Source organism: Thalassophryne amazonica, chromosome 5, assembly GCF_902500255.1.
Source record: "Thalassophryne amazonica chromosome 5, fThaAma1.1, whole genome shotgun sequence".
In the NCBI taxonomy this organism is placed as follows: domain Eukaryota; kingdom Metazoa; phylum Chordata; class Actinopteri; order Batrachoidiformes; family Batrachoididae; genus Thalassophryne; species Thalassophryne amazonica.
In genome coordinates this window covers 54,831,865-54,858,148 of record NC_047107.1, presented here as the reverse complement: position 1 = coordinate 54,858,148, position 26,284 = coordinate 54,831,865, and the positions used below count along the sequence as shown (strand labels likewise).

The following is a 26,284-nucleotide window of genomic DNA, read 5'->3' as shown; positions in this document are numbered from 1 at the left end:
AGAAGCGAGTTGCGGAGCTCGCGGATGATTTGGAAAACAGAGGAAGAAGGAATAACATTCGCATTGTTGGTCTTCCAGAAGGCGCTGAGGGTAACGAGCCTACTTGTTTTTTTTGAGAGATGGTTACCTGAACTTTTGAATATTAAGACAAAAGCGGGCCGGCTTAAAGTGGATATAGCGCACCGCACTACAACTTGGGTCCCGCGCACTGGCCAGAGACCACGTCCCGCGCTGGTGAGGCTGCATAATTTCCAGGATAAGCAGAGGATCATGAACGCAGCGTGGGAGATGAGTAGGAATGACCGACCCCTGAAGTACGAGAACGCCACTGTAATGATATTTCAAGATTTTTCGGCCGCTGTCGTGCGTAAGCGGAAGAGTTTTGATGAGGTGAAGAGACGTCTTCGTGCTATCAGGGCAGATTATAGACAGCTCTACCCCGCTTTGTTGAAAGTAACCCACCGTGGTTCGACTAAGATTTTCAAGGAGGTTTCTGAGGTGAAAGACTTTATTGAGTCGCTGGATGTAACCCCTGTTGTGGATGGTGAGTAAACGTCGGACTGGATTTGCTGCTGCTCTCTTGTGGACTTTAGAACCCCTTACGTCATGGTGTGAGTAACTGTACGCTGATGACGAAGTTTCTATTTGTGGGTCGTTACTGGTGCTGCAGCCACCTTTACGGTGTTTTTTTTTTCTCTTTTTTGACTAGGTGTTTCTCTTTTGCTGTTAGGAAACCTTTACACTTAACTTCTCCATTTTAGGAGTAGAACAGTGCTTTTTTATTTTTTTGTCAATGTTAGGATTTGTTTGTTTGTCTTGTTCTAGATATTTCTTGTGTGCCACCCCAGCTCTCTCTCTCTTTTTTTTTTTTGTTTTGTTTTTTTTGTTTGTTTGTCTGTTTGTTTTTTTGCCATGGCTAAATATTGGAAGGGGGCCTAGCGCTCGTCTTGTTTATTTGCATATAATACTAGTATGTCAACTTTAAATGTATGTACTTGGAATATAAATGGCATTCACACGCCTGTTAAGCGGAGAAAGGTCTTGAATTATCTCAAGAGGGAACAGGTTCACATAGCCCTACTACAGGAGACACATTTGGACTCTATAGAACATTCTAAACTAGCACAGGGAGGTTTTGGACATGTCTTTTTCATCGTGCACATCAAGGAGTAGAGGCACAGCAATTTTAATCAGGAAGAACTTACCATTTACACTTCTTGATTGCATAAAAGATACAGGTGGTCGATACGTGATTGTGAAAGGTGTTTTATATGGAGAAGAAGTTGCTTTTATGACTATTTATCACCCACCAGGTCACCCTGGAGACTTTCTGGTCTCTGCTTTTACAAAGCTGGTAGAACTAAACGTCAGGAACTGTTTTGTTGGAGGTGATTTCAATTGTCATCTAAACCCAATTATGGATAAATCTCCTCAGGGTAAATTATATCTTCTACCCCAAGCCAAAGCTCTCTCCACTTTATGTGAGGAGCTGGACTACGTAGATGTGTGGAGGACACAACATTTAGTAAACAAAGAATTCACTTTTTTCTCCAGATTGCACTCGTGTTATACGAGAATAGATTATTTTTTTGTTCCGAACCGTATATTACCATCAATCTTGTCCAGTTTGATTGGTAACATAGTCATATCTGACCACGCTGCAGTTTTCATTAATTGTAATATCGGGAGCTTGTCCCCTCAGAATAGACGTTGGCACTTCGACTCCTCCATTTTGTATGATCACAAATTCATAACTTACTTTACTGAAGAATTCAAACAGTTTTTATTAATTAATATACCCTCCACAGATAATTCGTCATTACTTTGGGAGACATCAAAGGCTTATTCAAGAGGGCTCATTACTTCATATACAAAGAATAAAAGGCGTATACAGGTTGAACAGAGGACGATTTTAGAAAGTAAACTGAAATGTGCGGAAGAGGAATACCTTAAAAAATCCTCCGCATATAAACTTAAAGAAATCGCTGCTCTCCGTTCATCACTAGATTGTCTATTGACAAAGGAAGCAGAGAATAAAATTAGATTTGCAAGGTAAAGGTTATATGAACATGGTGACAAGCCGGGGAAATACTTGGCATATTTGACAAGGAAGAAATCAGATTCCCAGGCTATTTCTTCGATTAAAGATGTAAATGGAAAACAGTTTTTTGATACTGCCACAATTAATGACGTCTTTAAAAAATTTTATGAAAATCTTTACAAATCTCAAATACATATCAATGCTCCTGAGTTAATGGATGCCTTTTTTCCTCTCTTAATCTTCCTAAATTGACTGAAGACCAGAAGTTAAATTTGGATTGTCCCATATCGAAAGAGGAGGTGCTGGATGCCATAAAAGAGTTGCAGGCAGGCAAAGTAGCTGGGCCAGATGGCCTTGGTGCTGAATTTTATAAAGAATTTCGAGACATACTAGTTGACCCATTGCTTAATATGTATAATGACTCTTAAGAAAGGCCTGCTACCTAGCTCTTTAAGAGAGGCAAATATATCCCTTATACTGAAAAAGGGTAAAGCGCCTGAAGACTGCGCCTCTTATAGGCCAATTTCTTTGCTGAACGTAGATTTGAAACTCCTTTCCAAAATTCTTGCGAGGCGTCTTGAACGTGTACTTCCCTCTCTAATTAATAAAGATCAAACAGGTTTCATTAAGGGTCATAGTTCGCATAATAATGTGCGCAGACTGTTGAATATAATTCAGTGTTTTAATCAAAAATCAGTGCCTGGCATAGTGGTCGCGCTCGATGCCGAAAAGGCATTCGACCGCGTTGAATGGTCCTATTTGTTTTTTACTTTGCGGCAATTTGGTTTAAGTGAAAATTTTATACGTTGGATTAGGCTTCTGTATAGCAATCCCTGTTCAGCAGTTCTTTCTAATGGGTTGCGGTCCCCAAATTGTTGTGTTTTGAGGGGCACTAGGCAGGGCTGCCCCCTCTGCCCCTTACTTTTTGCCCTGGCAGTAGAGCCGCTAGCGGAGGCGGTGAGAGCCCGGAAGGACATTTACGGCCTGAGTCTAGGACAAAGACAACATAAAGTTACTTTATATGCTGATGATGTTCTGGTTGTATTGACCCAACCTGAAATATCTGTGCCCTCACTCATCGAGACCATTAACAAATTCAGCGACATCTCAGGTTACAGAATTAATTTTAATAAATCAGAAGCGATGCCGCTGGGCACGTTAAAAGAAAAACCTCAGGTCCCTTCTCCATTTCCTTTTAATTGGTCTCCAGAGGGCTTTGTCTATTTAGGGATTAAGATTACACCTGCTTTTGATCAGCTGTATAAATGTAATTTCACCTCTCTGTTTGAGCGCATTAAATTGGGCTTGGAGAGGTGGAAGACTTTGCCTTTGTCCTGGCTCGGCCGAGTTGCTCTTCTTAAAATGAACATCTTACCCAGGCTATTATATCCGATTCGGATGGTCCCAGTTATTTTTTCATATAAGACTGTTAAGACTTTGAATGGCTGGTTTAGCGCGTTTATATGGGCAGGGAGAAAGCCTCGCCTTAAAATATCTACATTATGCTTCTCATCTTCAAAGGGGGGGGCTTGATCTCCCAGACATAAGTATCAGCTCAGTGCCCATATGTGTGTAGCGGCGGACTGGGTGGAAGAACCTATTTCTCTCTGGCTTGATATAGAAAGTTCCATGTCCAACCTCCCTCTGAAAAATTTACTATTCCTGAAAAAAGGTAAACTTCTAAAAATATTCTGTAGTAACCTCTCACTTTATGTACTGTCAGAGGTTGGCAAATAATTCAAAAGATGGAGGGTAGGTCTCACTTAACAACTCTCCTCACTCCGTTATGTGGCAATCCCCTTTTCCAGCCTGGGACTTTGGACTCTGGTTTTTCTGTGTGGGCGGAAAAAGGTATCTCTACCCTTTCTGATTTGATGGACAGATCAAACCTAATGTCCTTCGATCAGTTAGTAAATAAATACGGAATTCACAGACGTGACTTTTTTCGGTACCTGCAAGTGAGAGATTATATCCTAAAGAACACAACTATACTTGCCAACCAAACTGTCACTGATTGTGAAAAACAACTATTTCAGCCTAAACTTAAATGCTCTGTTAAGATTTGATATGGTTTATTGAGAGAATATGAAGGCTCAGATTTGGCTCATTTGAAGGGGACATGGGAGAGGGAGTTAGCTTTGGTGATCAGTGACGAGGCCTGGAATGAAACTTGGGAGAACGCAGGGTCTTTGAGTGTTTGTAATAGAGTAAAAGCAATGCAACTTAAGATTTTGCATCGTGTTCATATATCTCCTTCTCAGCGTCATAGATTTAATTCAGACCTTTCTCCGCTCTGCCCTAAGTGTAAAACAGAGGTGGGTAACCTCACTCACTGTCTTTGGTCCTGTAGGAAAATACAACAATTTTGGTTTAGTATAAAAGGTGAACTGGACAAGATCCTTTCTATTATTACTGAATGTAACCCATTGTATATGTTGCTGGGAATGACAAATAACATTAAGAAGAAATGTGAAAGACAACTTTACATGATGCTTACTTTCTGTGCTAGGAAATGTGTCCTCTCGAACTGGATTATAGACAAAGCCCCATCAAGAACACAGTGGCAGCGGACTGTTCTTGAATACATTTCATTGGACTTCCTAACGAGTAAGCTACATAATAGGGAAGATGCTGTTGTGTGGGCCGCTGAAGAGGAGGTACTGTTGGCCCACCACCACCAGATGGCGCCCTGCTTGGAGTGCGGGCTTCAAGCACGAGAGGGCGCCGGAGCCACTGGGAGTGACAGCTGTCACTCTTCATCAGCACCAGCTGTCACTCAGCCAACTCATCACCATCTCCATAAAGGCCGGACTGCGACTCCACCTCCTCGCCGAGAAACCAACTACCAAACAGGTAATTTTCTCTGCTGACTCAAAACATTGAGTAATAATCTGAACTTCTTTGCAGCCGTTTTCCTGTGGTGTGTCCTTATCTGTGGGATTGGCGTTTGGTGTGATCAGCGACGGCTTCGCTTCACACCCCAACCAGATAAGTGGTTAGACAGGAGCTGCACGAGTGTGTGATTGGAGGTGGAGGTGCTCCCTCCTTACTGAATACAGACTGTGGGATTACTGAGTGTGCGACCTCACACTCATCAGGACCGTCTCTGTTCTCTGCCAGCAGTACCGGGTCTGACTGCTGAAGACAGCGGCCACCTGGGGCACAGGGCTTGGCGGCTCTGGTGTTCTTCAGCTCCGTTGGCAGTGGAAGCTGTGTGGATCCGGCTCTTCTCTCGCCAGGCGTCTTCTATCGTCGAGCCTGCCCACATGTCACCCGGTGTATGATTGACAGTCACTATATTGTTATTGTCTGTACGTCGTGTGATTCACAACATTAAATTGTTACTTTTGGCTTATCCATTGTCCGTTCATTTACGCCCCCTGTTGTGGGTCCGTGTCACGACACTTTCACAACAGGATTTCTCGGCCAGCGTCATGGATCCTGAGGGGCGTCAACCATTGCTTGAACAGCCAATGGAAGAGCGAGGTGCACAGGCGCCAGCAGGAGGCGTGTTGGGTGAGCTGCAGCACATCTTAACCGCCTTTACCGCTCGGTTGGACTTAGTTACCGAGCAGAGCAGTGTTCTCAATCGTAGGATGGAGGCTCTCACCGCCCAGGTGGAAGCGCATGCTCAGGGTGCTGCTGCAGCACCTCCTCCTGCTGACCGTGTGCCAGAAACAGACATTCCGCTGGTCGTTCAACGAACCCCCCCACCTTCCCCTGAAGCATACATAAGCCCTCCGGAGCCATACGGAGGCTGTGTGGAGACGTGCGCGGACTTCTTGATGCAGTGCTCGCTCGTCTTTTCACAGCGTCCCGTCATGTACGCAGCAGACGCCAGCCGGGTGGCTTATGTGATCAATTTGCTTCGAGGAGAGGCACGCGCCCGGGCTACGGCGCTTTGGGAGCAGAATTCACGGCTCCTAACGGTTTATACTGAGTTTGTGAGGGAGTTCCGACAGGTGTTCGACCACCCTCATAGAGGCAAGACCGCTTCAAGTGTGCTGCTGCCGATACGACAGGGGCGTCGGAGCGCAGCAAAGTATGCAGTCGACTTCCGCATCGCGGCAGCGCGAGCTGGCTGGAATGCTGTTGCGCTCCGCGCCGCCTTTGTAAACGGACTGTCTCTGGTCCTTAAGGAGCACCTGGTGGCGAAGGACGAGCCGCAGGATTTAGATGGGCTTATCGACCTGGTTATACGGTTAGACAACCGATTAACGGAACACCGACGGGAGCGAGACGAAGGGCGTGGTCAGGCACAAGCCGTCCCTCTTCCTCCCGGGTCCGAAAGGAAGCCGACTTCCCCACGCTCCACTGCCAGGGCTCTCCACGTGACAACAGCTCCCCCTGCTGATGTTGCTATGGAAACGAGCAGTTTTCTCTGCAGCTCTACCGAGCACACACAGAGAGAATGCCCCAAACGGTCAAAACAGCAGCACTCGTCCTTAGAGACTGGGCTAAGGGTGGGTCACAACACCCACGTGGGGAAACCCCGACGATCTGCATGAATCCCACTCACGATCCTGAGTGGGGATCTAACCCTTCACGCCCCAGCACTGGTGGACACGGGGTCGGAGGGGAATCTGCTGGATAGCAGATGGGCAAAGGAGGTTGGGCTCCCTCTAGTGGCCTTACCGTCACCACTGTCGGTGCGGGCGCTAGATGGCACCCTTCTTCCACTAATCACACACCAGACACAGCCAGTGACATTGGTGGTGTCTGGGAATCACAGGGAGGAGATTGTGTTTTATGTAACACCTTCTACCTCCCGAGTAATTTGGGGTTTTCCATGGGTGTTAAAACACAATCCCCGGATTGATTGGCCGTCTGGGGCTGTGGTTCAGTGGAGCGAAACCTGCCACCGGGAGTGTTTAGGATCCTCGGTTCCACCCGGTGTGACAGCTAAGGAGGAGGTTTTAGTCCCCCCCAATCTGGCGGCGGTGCCAGCCGAGTACCATGACCTTGCTGACGTCTTCAGCAAGGATCTGGCACTCACGCTGCCCCCACACCGTCCGTACGATTGTGCCATTGATTTGATACCAGGCGCTGAGTACCCGTCCAGCAGGCTGTACAACCTCTCACGTCCGGAACGCGAATCAATGGAGACCTACATCCGGGACTCGTTAGCTGCCGGGTTGATCCGGAACTCCACCTCCCCGATGGGTGCTGGTTTCTTTTTTGTGGGCAAGAAGGACGGCGGACTCCGTCCATGCATTGATTACAGAGGGCTGAACAAGATCACGGTTCGCAACCGATACCCGTTACTTCTGTTGGATTCAGTGTTCACGCCCCTGCATGAAGCCCAAATTTTCACGAAATTGGATCTTAGGAATGCTTATCACCTGGTTCGGATCCGGGAGGGAGACGAGTGGAAGACGGCATTTAACACCCCCGTTAGGTCACTTTGAGTACCTGGTCATGCCGTTCGGCCTCACCAATGCGCCCGCGACGTTCCAAGCATTGGTTAATGACGTCTTGCGGGACTTCCTGCATCGGTTTGTCTTCGTATATCTAGACCAGTGATTTTCAACCTTTTTTGAGCCGCGGCACCCTTTTTGTATTTACAAAATCCTGCGGCACACCACCAACCAAAATAATATTATAATGCTATTACCTCTGGTTTTGCGCAGAACCCAATTATCGCAATAGAAAATCGATACAGAAAACACAGCATTTCGAAAATCCTCAAGCATTTTGCGCTCTGATCTCAAGTAGGGCTGTCACGATTACGAATTTCTGGAGACGATTAATTGTCAGACAAATAATTGCGATTGACGAATATATTGTCTATTTTTTTTCTTTTTTTCCCTTCTTTATATTCTACTATTGTAGTATAATTACACAACTCTGGAAGAACGTTTGGCTTCTGTGAGTGGAGAAACTGGGAATGGTGCAACATTTTTATTTTTATCTTCATTTTACATACAGTCCCAACTTTTTCTGATTTGTGGTTGTTTCTGTTGCATTTCTGAAATTGTTTCTCCTCATCAGTGACGTTTTGTGCTTAAACACTGCATTAAGCTCAAGACTGAACAAATAAATACCTTTGGAAAATAACAGCTGTTAAAGTTCAGAGTTCTCACCTGCTTTTTGTGATCTCTGCGTCTGAACTTTTTTTTTTTTTGTGGCTCAGTTCATTCATATATACTCATTTTTTAAATAGGTTTTTAAAGATATTTGACCATTTATTTCATCTCATGATCTCATAAATTCAGCATACGACACGCACATGGTGTGAACAGGACGGTAACGGCAGAATCACACCTTTAGAGAAAGTTCAGAGAGAAGTAAAGGCAGCTTCATGTTTCCGTTTTGTTAACGTTCACTTGGGTTAAAATCCTCTCTCTGCTCCGTGCTCACTGCGCACTGAACGTGTCGCGCCTGCATTCAGGAATCTCCCTCACCCACCCCCTCCCTCGCAGTCTGCAGCTTGTTAACTCCGCGCGTGCGCACACACACAGGCACTGACACACACACCAACAGCTCCGCATTTTAGACGGCTTTTGAAGGAGACGGCACTGTTTTAATCGGCCGTCAGCCTCCTTGTTATTGTCCTGCCTTAAGACGAGAGCGAGGCTGCAGCACGCGAGGCTGAGTCGTTTTATGCTTTATGGATAAAATAAATAATTCATGGTAATCGCGAATATGAAAAATACCCACGGCACCCCTGACGATCGATCATGTGGCACCCCGGTTGAGAATCACTGATCTAGACGATATACTCATCTTTTCTCCGGATCCTGAGACCCATGTCAAGCATGTACGTCAGGTCCTACAGCGGTTGTTGGAGAACCAGCTGTTTGTGAAGGGCGAGAAGTGTGAGTTCCACTGCACTTCTTTGTCTTTCCTGGGGTTCATAATCTCCTCCAACTCCGTCGCCCCTGATCCGGCCAAGGTTGCGGCGGTGAGAGATTGGCCCCAACCAACGAACCGTAGGAAACTACAACAGTTCCTCGGTTTTGCAAATTTCTACCGGAGGTTCATCAAGGGCTACAGTCAGGTAGTTAGCCCCCTGACAGCCCTGACCTCCCCAAAAGTCCCCTTCACCTGGTCGGATCGGTGCGAAGCCGCGTTTAGGGAGTTGAAACGCCGGTTCTCGACTGCACCGGTTCTGGTGCAGCCCGATCCCAAGCGCCAGTTTGTTGTTGAAGTGGATGCCTCTGACTCAGGGATAGGAGCCGTGCTGTCCCAGAGCGGGGAGTCCAACAAGGTTCTCCATCCATGTGCCTACTTTTCCCGCAGGTTGACCCCAGCCGTCCCAGGGCAACACCACCATCTTAACGATAGTGGACCGGTTCTCCAAGGCGGCCCACTTCGTGGCCCTCCCGAAGCTCCCGACGGCCCAGGAGACTGCAGACCTCCTGGTCCACCACGTCGTGCGTCTGCATGGGATTCCATCAGACATTGTCTCGGATCATGGTCCTCAGTTCTCCTCCCAGGTCTGGAGGAGTTTCTGCAGGGAACTGGGGGCCACCGTCAGTCTCTCGTCTGGGTACCACCCCCAGACGAACGGGCAGGCAGAGCGGACGAACCAGGAACTGGAGCAGGCCCTCCGCTGCATGACCTCCGCGCACCTGACGGCCTGGAGTGACCATCTGGTCTGGATCGAGTACGCTCATAATAGCCAAGTTTCATCTGCCACCGGCCTCTCCCCGTTTGAGGTGTGTTTGGGGTACCAGCCCCCATTGTTTCCGCTAGTGGAGGGAGAGGTCGGGGTGCCCTCGGTCCAGGCCCATCTGAGGAAGTGCCGTCGGGTGTGGCGTACCGCCCGCTCTGCCCTGCTCAGAGCCCGGACGAGGGCTAAGGCCCATGCAGACCGCCGGCGTTCCCCGGCCCCTGCATACCAGCCCGAGCAGGAGGTTTGGCTATCCACAAAGGACATCCCCCTGCAGGTGGAATCCCAGAAGCTCAAGGACAGGTACATAGGACCTTTTGCCATAACCAAAGTCCTCAGTCCGGCCGCAGTGAAGCTGAAGCTACCAGCTTCACTGCGGATTCATCCAGTGTTCCATACCTCAAGGATCAAACCCTACCACACGTCGACTCTCTGCACCCCCGGACCGGCGCCGCCTCCTGCCCGGATCATAGATGGAGAGCCTGCCTGGACCGTGCGCAGGCTCCTGGATGTCCGTCGAAAGGGCCGGGGGTTCCAGTATCTGGTGGACTGGGAGGGGTATGGACCCGAAGAACGCTCCTGGGTGAAGAGGAGCTTCATCCTGGACCCGGCCCTCCTGGCCGACTTCTACCGGCGGCACCCGGACAAGCCTGGTCGGGCGCCAGGAGGCGCCCGTTGAGGGGGGGGTCCTGTCGTGTGGGCCGCTGAAGAGGAGGTACTGCTGGCCCACCACCACCAGATGGCGCCCTGCTTGGAGTGCGGGCTTCAAGCATGAGAGGGCGCCGGAGCCACTGGGAGTGACAGCTGTCACTCTTCATCAGCACCAGCTGTCACTCAGCCAACTCATCACCATCTCCATAAAGGCCGGACTGCGACTCCACCTCCTCGCCGAGAAACCAACTACCAATCAGGTAATTTTCTCTGCTGACTCAAAACATTGAGTAATAATCTGAACTTCTTTGCAGCCGTTTTCCTGTGGTGTGTCCTTATCTGTGGGATTGGCGTTTGGTGTGATCAGCGACGGCTTCGCTTCACACCCCAACCAGATAAGTGGTTAGACAGGAGCTGCACGAGTGTGTGATTGGAGGTGGAGGTGCTCCCTCCTTACTGAATACAGACTGTGGGATTACTGAGTGTGCGACCTCACACTCATCAGGACCGTCTCTGTTCTCTGCCAGCAGTACCGGGTCTGACTGCTGAAGACAGCGGCCACCTGGGGCGCAGGGCTTGGCGGCTCCGGTGTTCTTCAGCTCCGTTGGCAGTGGAAGCTGTGTGGATCCGGCTCTTCTCTCGCCAGGCGTCTATCGTCGACCCTGCCCACACGTCACCCGGTGTATGATTGACAGTCACTATATTGTTATTGTCTGTACGTCGTTGTGTGATTCACAACATTAAATTGTTACTTTTGGCTTATCCATTGTCCGTTCATTTACGCCCCCTGTTGTGGGTCCGTGTCACGACACTTTCACAACAGGATTTCTCGGCCAGCGTCATGGATCCTGAGGGGCGTCAACCATCGCTTGAACAGCCAATGGAAGAGCGAGGTGCACAGGCGCCAGCAGGAGGTGTGTTGGGTGAGCTGCAGCACATCTTAACCGCCTTTACCGCTCGGTTGGACTTAGTTACCGAGCAGAGCAGTGTTCTCACAACAGATGCGTTCTATAAAATATGGGACCCTTATTTGCGGTATGTTGGTCTGGATCTGGCAGCTATTTTTTCACGGGGCTTTCTGTGATGTACAAAGGTTATTTTACCAATAGTGGAATGCCCATGATTCTTTTTTTAAACTGTATCTTTTTTTTTTTATTATGAGTTTGGCTTTTTTGATTTTGAGCTGGGGTGTTGTTGTTATATATTTGGTTCTGTTTTTGTTTTGTGTTTGTGTAAAAAGAAAATTAATAAACATATGTAAAAAACAAAAAACAAAAGGGCAACTCCATATTCAATTACAACATAAAATTGATACAACAAATTGAACAAAGCAACTCAGCAAATTCTAGGACGGTATTCCATCTCATTGAAAGTAAAAGGGGTATATCCTAAAATATATTTTACTTTATGTATAACTGGTATAAAAGGAAAACACACAATTCCGGTGAGGAATCCTGAGCAAGTATAATTATGCCCAACCAAAGTAAATAATGACAGGGGTCCACCTATCCAAAAACAAATCCATATTCAAATGAAGCTTTGCCGTAATTTTTTCCATTAGATATACGTTTTTTAATCCGTCACGTCATTGAGGGAGAGTGGGAGGTAGTGTTTTTAATCAAGATCTCGTTATCATTTTCTTTGCTACCAAAAAACAAATGTGGAGCAATTGAGCTTCCCTTTTTGCCAAACCACCCCTTGGGGTCAGCCCTATAATGTAATATTTTGGATCCAGCGGCAAATTAAAATTTAGGATGGCTCGGATCTCTGCCTGGATCCCTAGCCAATATGGTTTCAAGGCGGGGCAATCCCAAAAAATATGCAAATAATCCCTAATTTGTTTGCAATCCCTCCAACACAGATTAGTTTTACTATTATCATTATTAAAAGTATTTGATGGTGTCCTAAAAAATCTTAACTTAATTTTCCAATTGAACTCCTTCCAAATCGGACTGCTAGTAATTTTATGGCCTCTTTCACATGCCTCGTCCCATTCTTCATCCTCAATAATTGTGTTTGCCTCTAACTCCCACTTCCCCTTCACTTCCAGTGAGTTATCAGACAGTTGAGAATGTAAATATTTATACATGTTCAATATTATTTTAGCTTTACTTTTTTCTTCAATCACCTTAATATTTGTTCAATTGGTGTAGGCAGTTGTTTCAAAGCGTCCCATTCTGCACATGACACTAAATAGTCTCGTAATTGTAAATATCGAAAAAACCCATCAGAACCTAAACCAAATTTGTCCTGCAACTGTTTAAAAGATTTTAATATCCCTCCATCAAACATCTGATGGATAGTTATCAAACCCCTTTCCGCCCACCCCTTAAATCCAGAGTCTAATTTATTAGGTAAAAAAATCAGCAATCTTAGTGATTTTAAGTGCCCGTGAGGTTGTTAAAGGTGCACTGATTTTCTTCCTCACCTGTCTCCATACTCGTGTACACACAATCCACTCATTTTTTATTTTCAAATCTCTCTATTTCTTTTGTTCTAAAAAAGGTACGGTCTCTAATGAAACAATTTGGGAAGCATGGTTTTCTAGTTTTATCCAATTTGTTTCCTCATCCTGCAATACCCATTCTACTAACCCACGCATCTGTGCAGCCCAATAATACAATTTCAAATTAGGCAAACCAAGACCCCCATTTTCTTTTTTGGACTACATAATAGTTTCAGCCGAACTCAAGGTTTTTTCCTTTGCCAAATAAAGAAAGAAATCATTTTGTCCAACCTTTTAAAAGTAGAGGATGGAATCCAAATAGGGAGGGCCTGGAACAAATATAACAACCGAGGAAGGAGATTCATCCTAACTGTTTCTATTCTCCCGATTAGGGATAAGGGTAGAATTTCCCAGCGGACCAGGTCAGATTTTATTGATAAAAACAATTTCCCATAGTTTTCTGTATATAATTGTGAGGTTTGTGGTGTAACCATTATGCCTAAATACTTAAATCCTTGGGTGGGCCAATTAAACAAAGCAACTTTATCCAAATCTAGCGGCCTATCACCCACCAACATCATTGCTTGCGACTTTGTCTCATTGACCTTATAACCTGATATCATTCCAAAGTCCCCCAGACAATCCATAAGTGCCGAGACAGACGTCTGCAGGTTGGTAATATACAGTATCATGTCATCCGCATAGAGCGAAATCTTGTACTCTACTCCACCCACCGATACTCCCTGTATATTGTCATTATCTCGAATCATTTCCGCCAGTGGTTCTATGCTTATAGCAAATAATAAAGGAGAAAGTGGGCACCCCTGTCTAGTTCCTCTTTTCAGTCTGAAAGGTTCAGAACAATGTCCATTTACTCGTACCTTTGCTGTGGGTTCTGTATACAACACTCTAATCCAATCAATAAAATCTGAGTGAAATCCCATTTTCCCCAATGTATTCTCCAAATACAGCCAATCCACCCTATCAAATGCTTTCTCAGCATCTAAGCTGAGAAGCATTGAAGGTTCCTGTTTCTGTTTTGCTATGGACATAATGTTTAGTGTTCTTATATTGTTTATTCCCAGGCAACCAGGTATAAACCCTGTTTGAATGGACTTAATTATTCTGTTAATGCACTTTTGAATTCTTTTAGCCAGTATTGTTAGAATTTTTACATCACAACAAACTAATTGGCCTGTATGAGGAACAGACTGTGGGATCCTTTCCCTCCTTGGGGATTACTGATATTATCGCCTGAGACCAAGATTTTGGTGGGTCTTTTTTAGCTAAAGCATAATTATATACCCATTGTAAAAGGGGTGTGACTTCATCTAGAAAGTGTTTATAAAATTCCCCCGGATAGCCATCCATACCTGGTGACTTATTATTTTTCAAATTTCTTATTGTTTCCTCTATTTCCCTTTTTGTTATTGGCTCTCTCATGGCTTTGGCTTCAGCCTCTGTCAATTTCGATAACTTAATTTTTCCCAATAGGTTTTCTGCTTTGTTGTCTATTTCAGGTGAGTCATACAGTGCCTCATAATAAACTAAAAATGCCTCGGCTATATCTTTAGGGTGTGATACAACTTTTCCTGAAAAAGGGTTCACTATCCTAGCCACTGTACGGTTTGCCTGCGCTTTGTGTAACTGAAACGCCAGTAACCTATTGGCCCTATTTCCGGACTCATAGTATCTCTGATTAGCAAACCGCAAGGCCCCCTCCGCCTTATATGTCAATACGTTGTTCAGTGCCTGTCTGTTTAGGGTTAGAGATTTCAAGATATTTTCATTATTTGTCTTTTTATGCTCTTTCTCTAGATCCGCTATACAGTCTTCTAATCTTTTCTGTTCTTTCTCTCTGTCTTTCCTTATTTTAGATGAAAGAGCAATCCATTACCCCTTAACACCACTTTTGCAGCTTCCCATAAAGTAGAGACTGAAACTTCTCCATTGTCATTATGTTCCATATAGTCCCTCCATTCCTGCTTTATCTTCTGAACTACATCTGGATCGTTCAAGATCGTTCAGTCTCCAAGGTTTAATTTTTCTATCGTTCTCTAACCTTATTGACATCACTATTGGAGCATGGTCTGATATTGTTATGGGATCTATGTGACAATTCACAACAGTATAAGCATCCTTTCTCGATACACAAAACAAATCAATTCTGGAGTAGCTATTATGGACCTTAGAAAAAAAGTGTAGTCTCTCTCCTTCGGGTGTTTGTACTACCATACATCTACTAAGCCTAACTCTTCTACCATATCGCGCAAAACTTTTGCTTTCCTCAAAAAATATCCCTGCTCAAACGGTTGTTTATCTACTTCTGATTCAATACACAGTTAAAATCCCCCCCTACAATTAAGTATCCTTCCCCATGCTTAGTTAAAATTGTTGAAATTTCTTTAAAGAATCCCGTATCATCTTCATTCGGTGCATATAAATTTAAAATTGTTGTCCTAATTTCCCCAATTGTCCCCACAACCATAATATAACGACCATTGTTATCTTCATATGTTCTTTCAACGATAAGCTCCAGAGTTTTATGGCACAGAACAGCCACCCCTCTTTTACTACCCTTTTCACAAGCTGAACTAAATACTTGGTCGACCCAGTCCCTCTTGAGTTTCTTGTGTTCCTTGTCATTGAGGTGGGTCTCCTGAAGTAAAGCAATTGAGCAATTTAACCTCTTCAACTGTGACATAATTTTCTTCCTTTTTATAGGATGATTGACCCCATTTATGTTATAACTAACAATGTTTATACTGTCCATAGCTAGTATTTATACCAACAGTAAAAAAAAGGCAAACATCTTTTGCAAAGAGCCGCTGAACCTTGATAAACAAGAAATCACACCAAAAAAATATGTAGACTTCCAAAAATCCAGTAGGTAGCCCATGAGAACTGAACAAATAAACCTTAACCAAAAGGGCTTCCCACTCCCGATGACTCTCGGGCAGAGAGCCATAGCTCTCCGGGCTGGTTGCACTGAGTGCTGTAGCAACGATCATCCAGGAAACATCGCATTAGAGGCTGCGAGTTTATCAAAATAAACAGAGTTCTGTCCCCTCACCCCTACAAAGAACCCTGTCCACAAAATATAGTATAGTCACAAGATCATAGCCGAAAACAAATCTGTCCCTTGCAATTACCCGATAAATGAGATATTAACTTGTTACAATCAGTCCCTACAAATACCCAATTTTACTTCTGCTGTGGTCACCCTTTTTACTCAGAACCTGTGAGCCTGGAATCTTTATTGCCTCCGCAGATTAGCAATCTTATTTCTGCTGGGATAAGTTGTTGGTTCTTTCTCCGCCCGCTCCAAGTTGTCCACCCGTCCTGAACCAGCTCCCTCTCCAGTACATCCCACTCCTCCATCACTGCCTCCACGCCCAGCTCTCTCAGAGTTGACTGTGCCTCCAGTAGTGAGGGGAACTGCTTGATGCCCTTGTCCAAAAAGATTCTCAGCTGGGCTGGGTAGGGTGACTGGGCTTTGATGTTCTTCTCTTTCAGCTTTTTTATTACCTCTTGAACCTTTTTCCTCTTCCTCTGCACCTCAGCGGAGTAATCTTGATCAAAGTAGACCTTGTGACCCTGGAACTCCGCATTTCGTTGCTTCCATGCCTGCTGCAACACTGACTGTTTCACTTTAAAGTTCAGAAAACGAACTATGATTGATTGCGGGACCGCAGCAGCATCTTTGGGCTTTGGGCCCAGGGCTCTGTGTGCACTTTCCAGTTTGATCTCCGTACCTTCTTGTATCTCCAGCGAGTTGTACAAAAAAAAATCAGTTACAAACTTCATCATGTCATCTTTCTCAGCCCCTTCTGGTATACCATAGAGCCTTATGTTGTTACGATGGAGTCTGTTTTCCATATCGCATTTAACAGCGAGGTTAGCTTCTTGTTTTAGCAGGTAGCTCAGTGCCTTCTCATGCTGCATACATCTGTCCTCGACAGCACTCACTCTTTCCTCCGTGTCCCCCAGCCTCTTGTCAAGCCCCGCAGTTCGTTGTTTTAAATCATCCATAGTGGATTCCAGCCTTGAAAGAGAAGTCTTTAAATCACCAAAAGAGTCTTTATTTTCCTGTCGGAGCTTGCGAAGCTCCGATAGCATCTCGGGCTCAGCAGTAGCCTCCCCAGTATTTTTCAATGGCGTAGCCTCGGCTAACGTTAGCTGCTTGGGGCCAGCTTTACCGTCCTCATTTTTTCCTCCTCTCGTGTCTTTTCGCGTTGTTTTTTGAGTCGAACTCATGGCTGAAATTACCTTGTCTTGTGGTCCTGTGCTCATTTATCTGTTCTTAATTTTTAATCAGCTATTTTAATGGGTCAGTCGGAGCTGAGAAATTAGCTGTCCGTCTCGGCCATGACGTAAGCGGAAGTCCTGAACCAGAAGGTTTATTCACAGAAAACAGCAGGATCTAAAGTGGAAACTGTGGTGACATCATGAGTGGGCGTGTCTTATTCTGGCTGTATTGGACATTGATAGTAAGTAACACAGCTGGTCCATTCTTCAGAGGTACCAAAAAAAAAAAAAAACAACACATAAAAAATAAGATTTTTTTTTTTTTTTTTTATTAAAATTTGCTACAGATGTCTGGATGCCCTCAAAGAAACAGGTGGAAGTCCACAGATAGAGCCGCACATGCACGCACACGCACGAAACGAACTGTTTTAACTGTAAGTGTAGCTTTAGCTTCACTTGGCAACACTATGGCAACAGATTTAGTGCAAATCCAGTCTCCAGCTTTGACAGTGTGTTGAGCTTTTACTTCTTAAATCAGAGAATGAGGCAGCCAGCAGCAGGGTTTCACAGTCTGTGCTGGCAAGAGGTTCTGCCCACGCGGCAGGAGCACCACAAAGCCCCGGTGGCCCTGGACATGGTTCATGGTGCTGCAGGGTAAAGGCCCTGTGAATGGGACCTGTCACTTGCACTCATCGCCGTCTGTGATCTGAGCCACGCGGAATGACGCTCAGATAAGTGGTTAATCCCAGCATCCCAGCTGGGTCGACAGCCCCCTGCTGCCATGACAACTGAACTGGAATCTCCTCCAGCAACAACTTAATTAGATAATTCTTTGTTTGTCTGAATGTGTGTTCCTCTAGTTTGTTTTTACTTTAAGAGTGAAGTAACGTGAAAAACAAATTCAGAGTTAGTCTCAAACAGTGTTCATGGTGCAGACACTGGTGAGTAATTCCTCAGACTGCAGCAGAAGAATGAGGCCTGCTGCTTGCTCACCTAATAGTGGAAGCATTTAGGAGTCTCAGTAAAAAAAAAAAAAGTGACCACTTTAACCAGTGTAAACCTTTATTGTCTTCTGTGTCACAAAGTTTAACAATTTATGTTACACCCAGTCAGGTCCCGACACAAACAGATGCTCCACCCATTTCCCCCAGACTGCCGAGGACGGGGGCCAGTGTCGAGCAAAGCCATTAGACTCTGGGAGTGTCTGTGTGGTGTGCAGCTACTGTAGTCCAAAAATGAAAACAGCAGCGTGAGCACAGCACATAAAGTGGATAAAGACTGAGTTCGTTCCAGCTGCACTATAAAACTCAAAACCACACAAAAGAAGCAGCCCTTATGTACCACAGCGACTCTTATAAAGAACACATTAAAACTAAATCGAAGAATCAGCCGGAAAATGGCGAAGGTTCTTGTGTCTAATAAGAGAGAGTCAGACTTATGGAAAGTCGTGCTTTAAATGGGTCATAATCCAAAAAGTCAGTTTTAATCTACCTTTTATTCTGACATACGGTTCTGGTTTCATGCTAAACTTTTACAATTCTATGACAGCGTGTGAAGATAAATTTAAACCACTTGTTTTAGATTGATGCAGCTTATGTCACAGAAATCCGTATCTGTAATCCTTATTGTTAGGGGAGACATGCCAACTGGTGTGTGCTGTGTACCATGCCCGCTCAGTCTGTAGGACAGAGACAGACAGATGAAGTCAAGCTGCAGGTCCTTTGCAGTTAAAGTGACAGGCACAAAAACAGCTTGCTTCTTTTGAGTACTTGATGATTTTGCTTCACTGTGCAAAACTTTAGTGCATGTAGGTTTTTCTTTTGGCTACAAACTTTAATATCTGCTTTTAAGATACATGATGACATAAATTGGCTAATGGAAAATATTTTAACATCATGCACAGAAACATTGTGTTTATGAGCAACACCTGCTGTGAAAATCTTTGTACATGACACAGGAGAAGCCTTTTAGATTGCTTGGCAGATAAAATAGAAACAGACTTGTAGTCAGATGTCTTTTATTCATCTCTTACTATTTACTTTGTTTCAGGGGCCTTCTGCAGCACACTACAATTACTGCCTCTTTGGTCTTGTATCATGCACCCTGTTTTTTTATGTTGCCAGGTTCTGAGGGGGACAGCTTTTCCTGCATTCAGCCTCATGGCTGTAATCTCATATTCTGCTCTCTCCCTCAGGAGCAGATCATTCCCTGACAACATGTGAATTTGTAAAAAAGGCTTGACAGAGAGATACCAAAGCTGTCCTGTCAGCTTGCTTCTCAAAATGCTTTAGGCAGCAAAATCTTAAAACCTCTGTTTGACTTGACTTACGTTCTTCACAGGTGGCGCCGCTGAATCCTGGACAACATTTCCATTCCATAGAGGTCACAGTGCGGTATACCAGTTTGTACGAAGGCCTAACTACGGTCTTGTAGCTGAACAAGATACAAAAACAGAATGAAAAAATAAAATAATAATAATAATAATAATAATAATAATAATGACAGCACACAGGTAAAGCTGATTGGTGTGTTGGTGGCTAAGATGGCTGCTGCAGGATGTAGTTTGCAGGAATCCCAGGTTTGAGACTGGGTAACCCCAAGCTATAACTTTCTCTCACTGTTCCCTGTCTTAATTTCATTACAATATATGTGTCAAATAAAAGCTGAAGCAGCCATATCTACAAAAATATGCACTGATAAGGAATTTGTTACCTTTACATTTTACAAAAATGCCTTTGATCTATCCCCCAGAAAACAGGTGTCTTCATGTCTTCAGTCTCACCTCTGCAGTTTTTACTTTACCCACACTCATGTGTAAGTACTCAGTCTGTGGCTGTCTCTCAAATCAGGTGCAGCATCCTGTGAAGGCCACATTCTATGAAACCAACAATTCTGAAATGAGAAGGTGTAGCCCACGGAGCATTTTGAGAACATCTTAATCTGGCCCAACCCCATCACCTCGCAATGCTTGCATGCAACAAGCTATTGTAGTGGGTATAACCTGTAGTTTAGCAATAATTATTCAATGCATATTTATAATTTACCTGTTAACATTACTGATTTATTTAACATTACATTTTGTCTTGGGAAAAAAAAAACCTCACACAATGACACTTGGGGTTGTTTGGGCTGCAAAGAATACACTTGATGTATCCTTTGTTTTCAGAGGAAAGAATGCTGCATTCATCATCCACGTTCCAAGGAACCTTTGTTCCAGCGGGCTCAGAAGGCCAGATCTTCCTAGAATGCAGCCTTCAAAGGAAGTGACCCCTGAATTTAGACACAGCCACAGACAGTGCCTACACACGAGTGTTGGTAAAGTAAAAACTAGGCTGTTCATAGTCACTCCCCTATGGCACATGTGGTTGATGATTGTAGCCTAAAAAGGATGCAGCCCCTGAACTGGGACACAGCCGGTTTCCCTTTGGTGTATCTGTCTTTCTGATGTTCTTACTTCCTGTATTAGTCTGCACCTTTATCCTTCTTCACTGTCTTTCAGCTGCTCATCCAAATAATCAGCACCTGGATTTCACTCTCTCCTGGTCCAGTGTCTCCATGATGCACTCCTGTGTACTCATACTGAGGCAACATGACACTTACAGTAGGTAAGTGGCATTTTAAGGAGAATCTTAAATGTCTTACTGAACTTCAACAACAAATAACGAAGCTAACCTTTCTGACACAACTCCAGTTCTAGATGGAGAAACCTGTGCAAACCTGTTTGGTAACATCTGTTACCAAACAGTCTCCCAGACATGTACTAATCAGGACCTACTCTGCTTCACTTCTGAGATCTGACAGGATCAGGTGCGCTCAGAGCAGCACCAATTCCTTGGCTGCAGGTGTGTGCCATTCTCACCTGCCTCCTGTGCATCCCTGAGGCCAGCGGCATGTCTGGTAGACCCGGTGAAGAACTGTCCCATTCTGCACCTGGCAGGTCACTGTCTTCGTGACCGTATGAGGACACCAGTTCCTAAGAGACATATGCAGAAATTGCAGAATAAAGCAATGAAAACAAGATCATTGCAATTTACAATTTTTTTAAAGAACATTTTAAACGTTTCACAGCAAATAGCACAGTCACACTATATGAGTCACACTCGTACTTATCCATTTCAACATGATGCTGTCCACACAGTGATTTTCATTCTCTCCTCCAACACTTTTGTTTTGAAACTCTTTTATGGTGTTTACACAGATTTAATCAGCCATGAGATATTCAGGAGTCCATTGTAAGCTGTATTTACTTTGCAGCTTTTACTCTATCAACACACTTCCCTTAACACTGGGCTTTGTGGGTTTGACAAGAGCTAAAGTCACTCACAAGGTAACAGACAGAGAAGACAGAGTCCCACGCAGAGATTAGAGAGTGCCCAATGCCTTTTTTTTTTTAAAGGCGCTTCAGAAGAAATGATAAGGATTTACTATAAGGAACCTGAAAAAACAAGGGTGGCTGGTCACTAGGTGGCTTTGGGGCACCGCCCCCTCAAAATATTAAGAAAAGGAAATATGTGACAACATGAATAAATAAGAAATAAGTATGGTTTGCTGAGAACGTGCCTGTCAGTCTCAGTATGCATTTAAATTTGTTCCATCGTTGCAGTCTAGTGTTTTAATTTAATTGTTTAGTTTAATTTCGGTAAATGAGTGTAAAGTACACTTCCTGGTTGGATCACCGGTCATATGAAAGTCTATGGAAGATTGCAAACTTTTCACAATCATGTGACCTGAGGCTGAGTTTTAAGATGAGCATCAAGCTTTCCCTTACTGACACAGGCCTGTGTGTCCCGGACCAACTGGCATCATTTTTCATGTTTTTCGATCAAATTTTATTGAACAGTGAACAAATCATTTACGCCAAGCACAGGAGTTTCATTCACCCCCCGTTTCTCTTTCTGAAAAAAATTATTGGTACGCTAATAACCATCACAGCTTTTGTGCTCCAAGTCCAAGATACAGAGCTTTTTCTCTTATGTCATCATTGTGCTTTTGCATTCATCACGTGACTCAGATTTAAAAGCAAAGATCAGCATGAAGCATTCTTTTGAATTTTGAAGCATACTTCAAAGCTTTGACTCTGAACATTTTGCTGGCTAAATTCAAAACAAGAACCTTTGATAACATTAGATATCAAGGTAGGTTGTAAAGATTGCAGGAAATTGCACTGAAGGATTCCAAGCTTGGAATCAAAGCTTTGAACTGAAGTTTTGAATTGAAACTAGTTGTGCAGGCTGAAATTCGAAACAAGAAGCCAGTGTTTAGCAGCATGCATCTGATCAATTTGATGAAACTTCAGCAGCTTCATCATACGGTGAGTTTTAAAATGTTTCAGTCATTCAACATGTTCCTACAGTGCATCCACAAAGTATTCACAGCGCTTCACTTTTTCCAAATTTTGTTATGTTACAGCCTTATTTCAAAATGGAGCAAATTCATTTTTTTCCCTCAAAATTCTACTCACAACACCCCATAATGATGACATGAAGAAGTTTTTTTTTTTAATTCTTGCAAGTGTATTAAAAATAAAAAAAACTACGAAATCACACGTACATGACAATATTCACACCCTTTACTCAGTACTTTGTTGATGCACCTTTGGCAGCAATTACAACCTCAAGTCTTCTTGAATATGATGCCATAAGCTTGGCGCAACTATCTGTGGGCAGTTTTGCCCATTCCTCTTTGCAGCACCTCTCAAGCTCCATCAGGTTGGATGGGGAGCGTCAGTGCAGTCAGCAAGTCTTAGCCTACATACCTAGCCAGAGTAGCTGTGTTCTCTCACCTGCACAACCACCTCGACATGTTTGTCTTCCGGGGCATAAATGAAATGCAACACATATCCACTTTTTCTTTGCATTTTCACTTTGTTTGCTGTGTAATTTGCCCAAAAACTCAAGGGCTGTCCCCGGATGCAGGATTATTGCATCATATTTTAACCCTTTGGCGCCCACCCTCAAACAAGACTGCTGCCTAATTAACAGAAAATAAAAGGGTTGAGTTCTTCTTCTAAAAAAAAAAAAAAACTGTTGAGGTCTGGACTCACACAATTCCAACTCATTATATTAATCAGTGACAAAGTTGAAGTTGTGCCAGGGCTGGATCTTTCAACAAGGCAACGACCCTAAACACTGCTCAAAATCTACTAAGGCATTCATGTAGGAGGAACAAGTACAATGTTCTGGAATGACCATCTCAGTCCCCAGACCTGAATATTATTGAAAATCTGTGGTGTGATTTTAAGTGGGCTGTCCATGCTCAGAAACCAACAAACCTGAGATGTTTTGTAAAGAAGAATGGTCCAAAATACCTTCAACCAGAATCCAGACTCTCACTGGAAGCTATAGGAAGCGTTTAGAGGCTGTCATTTCTGCAAAAGGAGGATCTACTAAATATTGAAGTTTTTTTCCTGTTGGGGTGCCTAAACTTATGCACCTGCCTAGTTTTGTTAAAAGAATTATTGCACACTTTCTGTAACTCCTATAAACTTTATTTTACTTCTCAAATATCACTGTCTGCTATATGATATATTTCACTGAAACTGCTGATCCAAACAACCAATGATTTATGAAGGAAAATCATGGAAATCATCAGGGGTGGCCAAACTTTAACATACAACTGTACTGTATTTTTCATGTTATGGTTTCAACCTGAAATTTATGTCATTCAGCATAAATTCTCTCCAGTATACTTTACTCGAGTGGGCTGCATTCACCAGAATTGTACAAATGTAATAATTAGAGCAGGTTTATTCCTGAATAGGGATGGGTATTGATAAGAATTTATCGATATCGATACCATTAACGATTCCACTTATCAATCCAATTCCTTATCGATTCCCTTATCTATACCACTTGTGAATTTTCTGTGTAGTAAAAGTAGGCTTTACAGGTTTTCTATGTCAACAACGTTTTATTGAGTCTTAAAGTAAATAAATATGAAATTGGTCACTGGATCCTTAAACTCTGGACATAAACTCTACATGGTGAATCCTTGATCTCTGGACTTAAATAGAAAAACATAATAAACTCTACATGGTGGATCCTTGATCTCTGGACTTAAATAGAAAAACAAAATCGGTAGTTTTTGTCAAAAGTATTTCCTTTCAGACATTATTGGCACAAATGTCTTTCCATACATCTGAGCTGAGCTCTTGCAGCTGGCTGTGCTGCACGTCAGGATCTAATTCATAAAGAATGCAGGACGTCTCATTTTGGGAGGAAAAAACATTTTAGTCGATTGTAGTTTATTGTCTGTATTACAGCATTTGGAAAGAGATGTTATTTTATTTGAAGCGGCAATTCGTTTTGAAGTTATTAATTCTGAGCGTTTGGAGCTGTGCCAATGGAACGGAGGACAATTCTCATTTCTTGACTGCAACAAGACAAGAGTCCCAGTTAGTGACTTTAATACACACAAAAGTGACTCATGATTGACATTTTAATGGCTTTGAGAGGGGTTAAGAAGCAGACTTGCCACTTCTGAAGAGCAGCGAATCAAAAAACCAACGAGCCAGTGGATTGACGCACTGCTTCGTTGGTTCAAGCTTCAAAGTGGAGTCGCGCTGCAGAAGCTGTTGAATACAGAGCCGCTGCAGGGTCTGTAATCAACAGAGAAATGATCATTTTCTTGACAAACACCCTCAAAAACAACGGCCGCTCTAAAGGGCCGATAAGGGAATCGTTAAGCAAAAAGACTATTGATATCGGTGGATCAAATCATTTCCTGAAAAGAACCAGTTCTTGATAACCAACCCTAGTTCTGAGTTCTGAACTAACTGATTCTGTGGCAGGAGATATTTGATCTAGACAGCATTATCTGCCAGAAAGAACAATAAATAAATAAATAAACTAAAACTAGATTAAAAAAAAATGTCAAAGTGCTGGACAACATCATAAAATCAGCAACACAAGACATAAAATTTAACAGTGCAGTCATAACATACATAAAACATCGTAGTGAGGACAAAATTAAAATACAAATTTAAACCTAGCGCATAAGTCACAATGCAAGATGTCTGTCCAATTAACCACAAACTACTTTAAATGTATGTCAAGCAGGCATGTACCAGCAAATAATGCTGAACTGTTTGACTAGTTCAAGATTTTTCCTCATCATTATGATCAATTTTTTATTTTACTGATGTGTTTCCTATCTGTGAACAGTATTACAACTTTTAGCTCAGACATCCATAATCAACAGGTCATAAACAATGGTGAAATGGTAAATGGACTGCATTTATATAGCGCTTTTCCATCAGCATCAGATGCTCAAAGCGCTTTACAATTATGCCTCACATTCACACAAACACACTCACACATCATGCAGACAATGAAGCACCAGCAAAAAGTCCAATTACTCCTTTGTTTGGTCCATCCAACAACAACAACAAAACAGCACAAATACAGAGATGACATTATGTGGTTATAGCTTGAGGCAAAACATGAAAACCAATTACTATAGGCTGCATTTGTACAATAAACACTAAGTGTGTTGAGGGGACTCTCAGTAGAAACCACAAAGGGGCTGTACGCCTTGTAACGCAAACTACACTTTGTGTGTTCTGCTGCCAAAGTGTATGCAAGAGTGGGAGGGTGATCCCACCAAAGTCTGTTTGTCAATATGTGAAACCATATGTTTGTGTGAGGGCGTGTTTACATTAAAATAAAGTGCTAAAGGCAGAGGATGCGAAGCAGCTGTGAACCAGCTCCCATTAATAATCACCACATGCGGTGGCAGCCGCACAGACACCAGTGAGCGAGTGCACAGTGTGGAGAGATATCAATCTTTCCTGTGACTCAGCTATTACTTATATCACAAATGAATCAGATTTCTTCTTTTTACAATTAATCAAGTCATTTAATTGGAAAAAAAACAGCATTTTCCCTGCCCTTTGTTGATTCACAAGAAGGTCAGTCACCTTAAAATCAAACAAAAAGTTTGAGGGAAAAGTTGAAATGATTTTTCATTATTTAAAAATCTAATTTAAAAAACCCTCTCAAAATATGAAAAAAGAGGTACTTGTAGGAATCCACAGCCTCCACCTCAGCTCCCTCGATCAGAACTGGTCGCGTACTTCGTCTGGGACTTCCCAAAGTCCATGACCAGCTCCTTTGTCTTCGAGGTGTTGAGCTGTAGATGGTTTGTGTGGCACCAGGCAGCAAAGTCCAGGCAACTGGGCACTCTGATGTGCAAATACAGTAACAGGGTTTCTGCCTTGAAAAAAAAAAGAGCAGACATTCATCTTATTGTTATTCTAACCCTAACCTTAATGTAGGATTCTGAA

The 26,284-nt window shown here is 43.6% G+C and overlaps 1 protein-coding gene across 3 annotated transcripts in view; it reads right to left on the bottom strand.

Moving 5' to 3' along the window:
- emid1 (EMI domain containing 1) overlaps positions 1 to 26,284 on the bottom strand; it is a 328,184-nt gene that overhangs the window by 219,050 nt on the left and 82,850 nt on the right. For all 3 annotated transcript variants that reach the window (XM_034170293.1, XM_034170296.1, XM_034170294.1), the window contains exons 2-3: positions 20,861 to 20,974; positions 19,331 to 19,434 (exon numbers count right to left, since the gene is read on the bottom strand). In XM_034170293.1, coding sequence (XP_034026184.1) covers positions 19,331 to 19,434; positions 20,861 to 20,974 — 218 coding nt within the window. The remainder of the gene's footprint in view (positions 1 to 19,330; positions 19,435 to 20,860; positions 20,975 to 26,284) is intronic.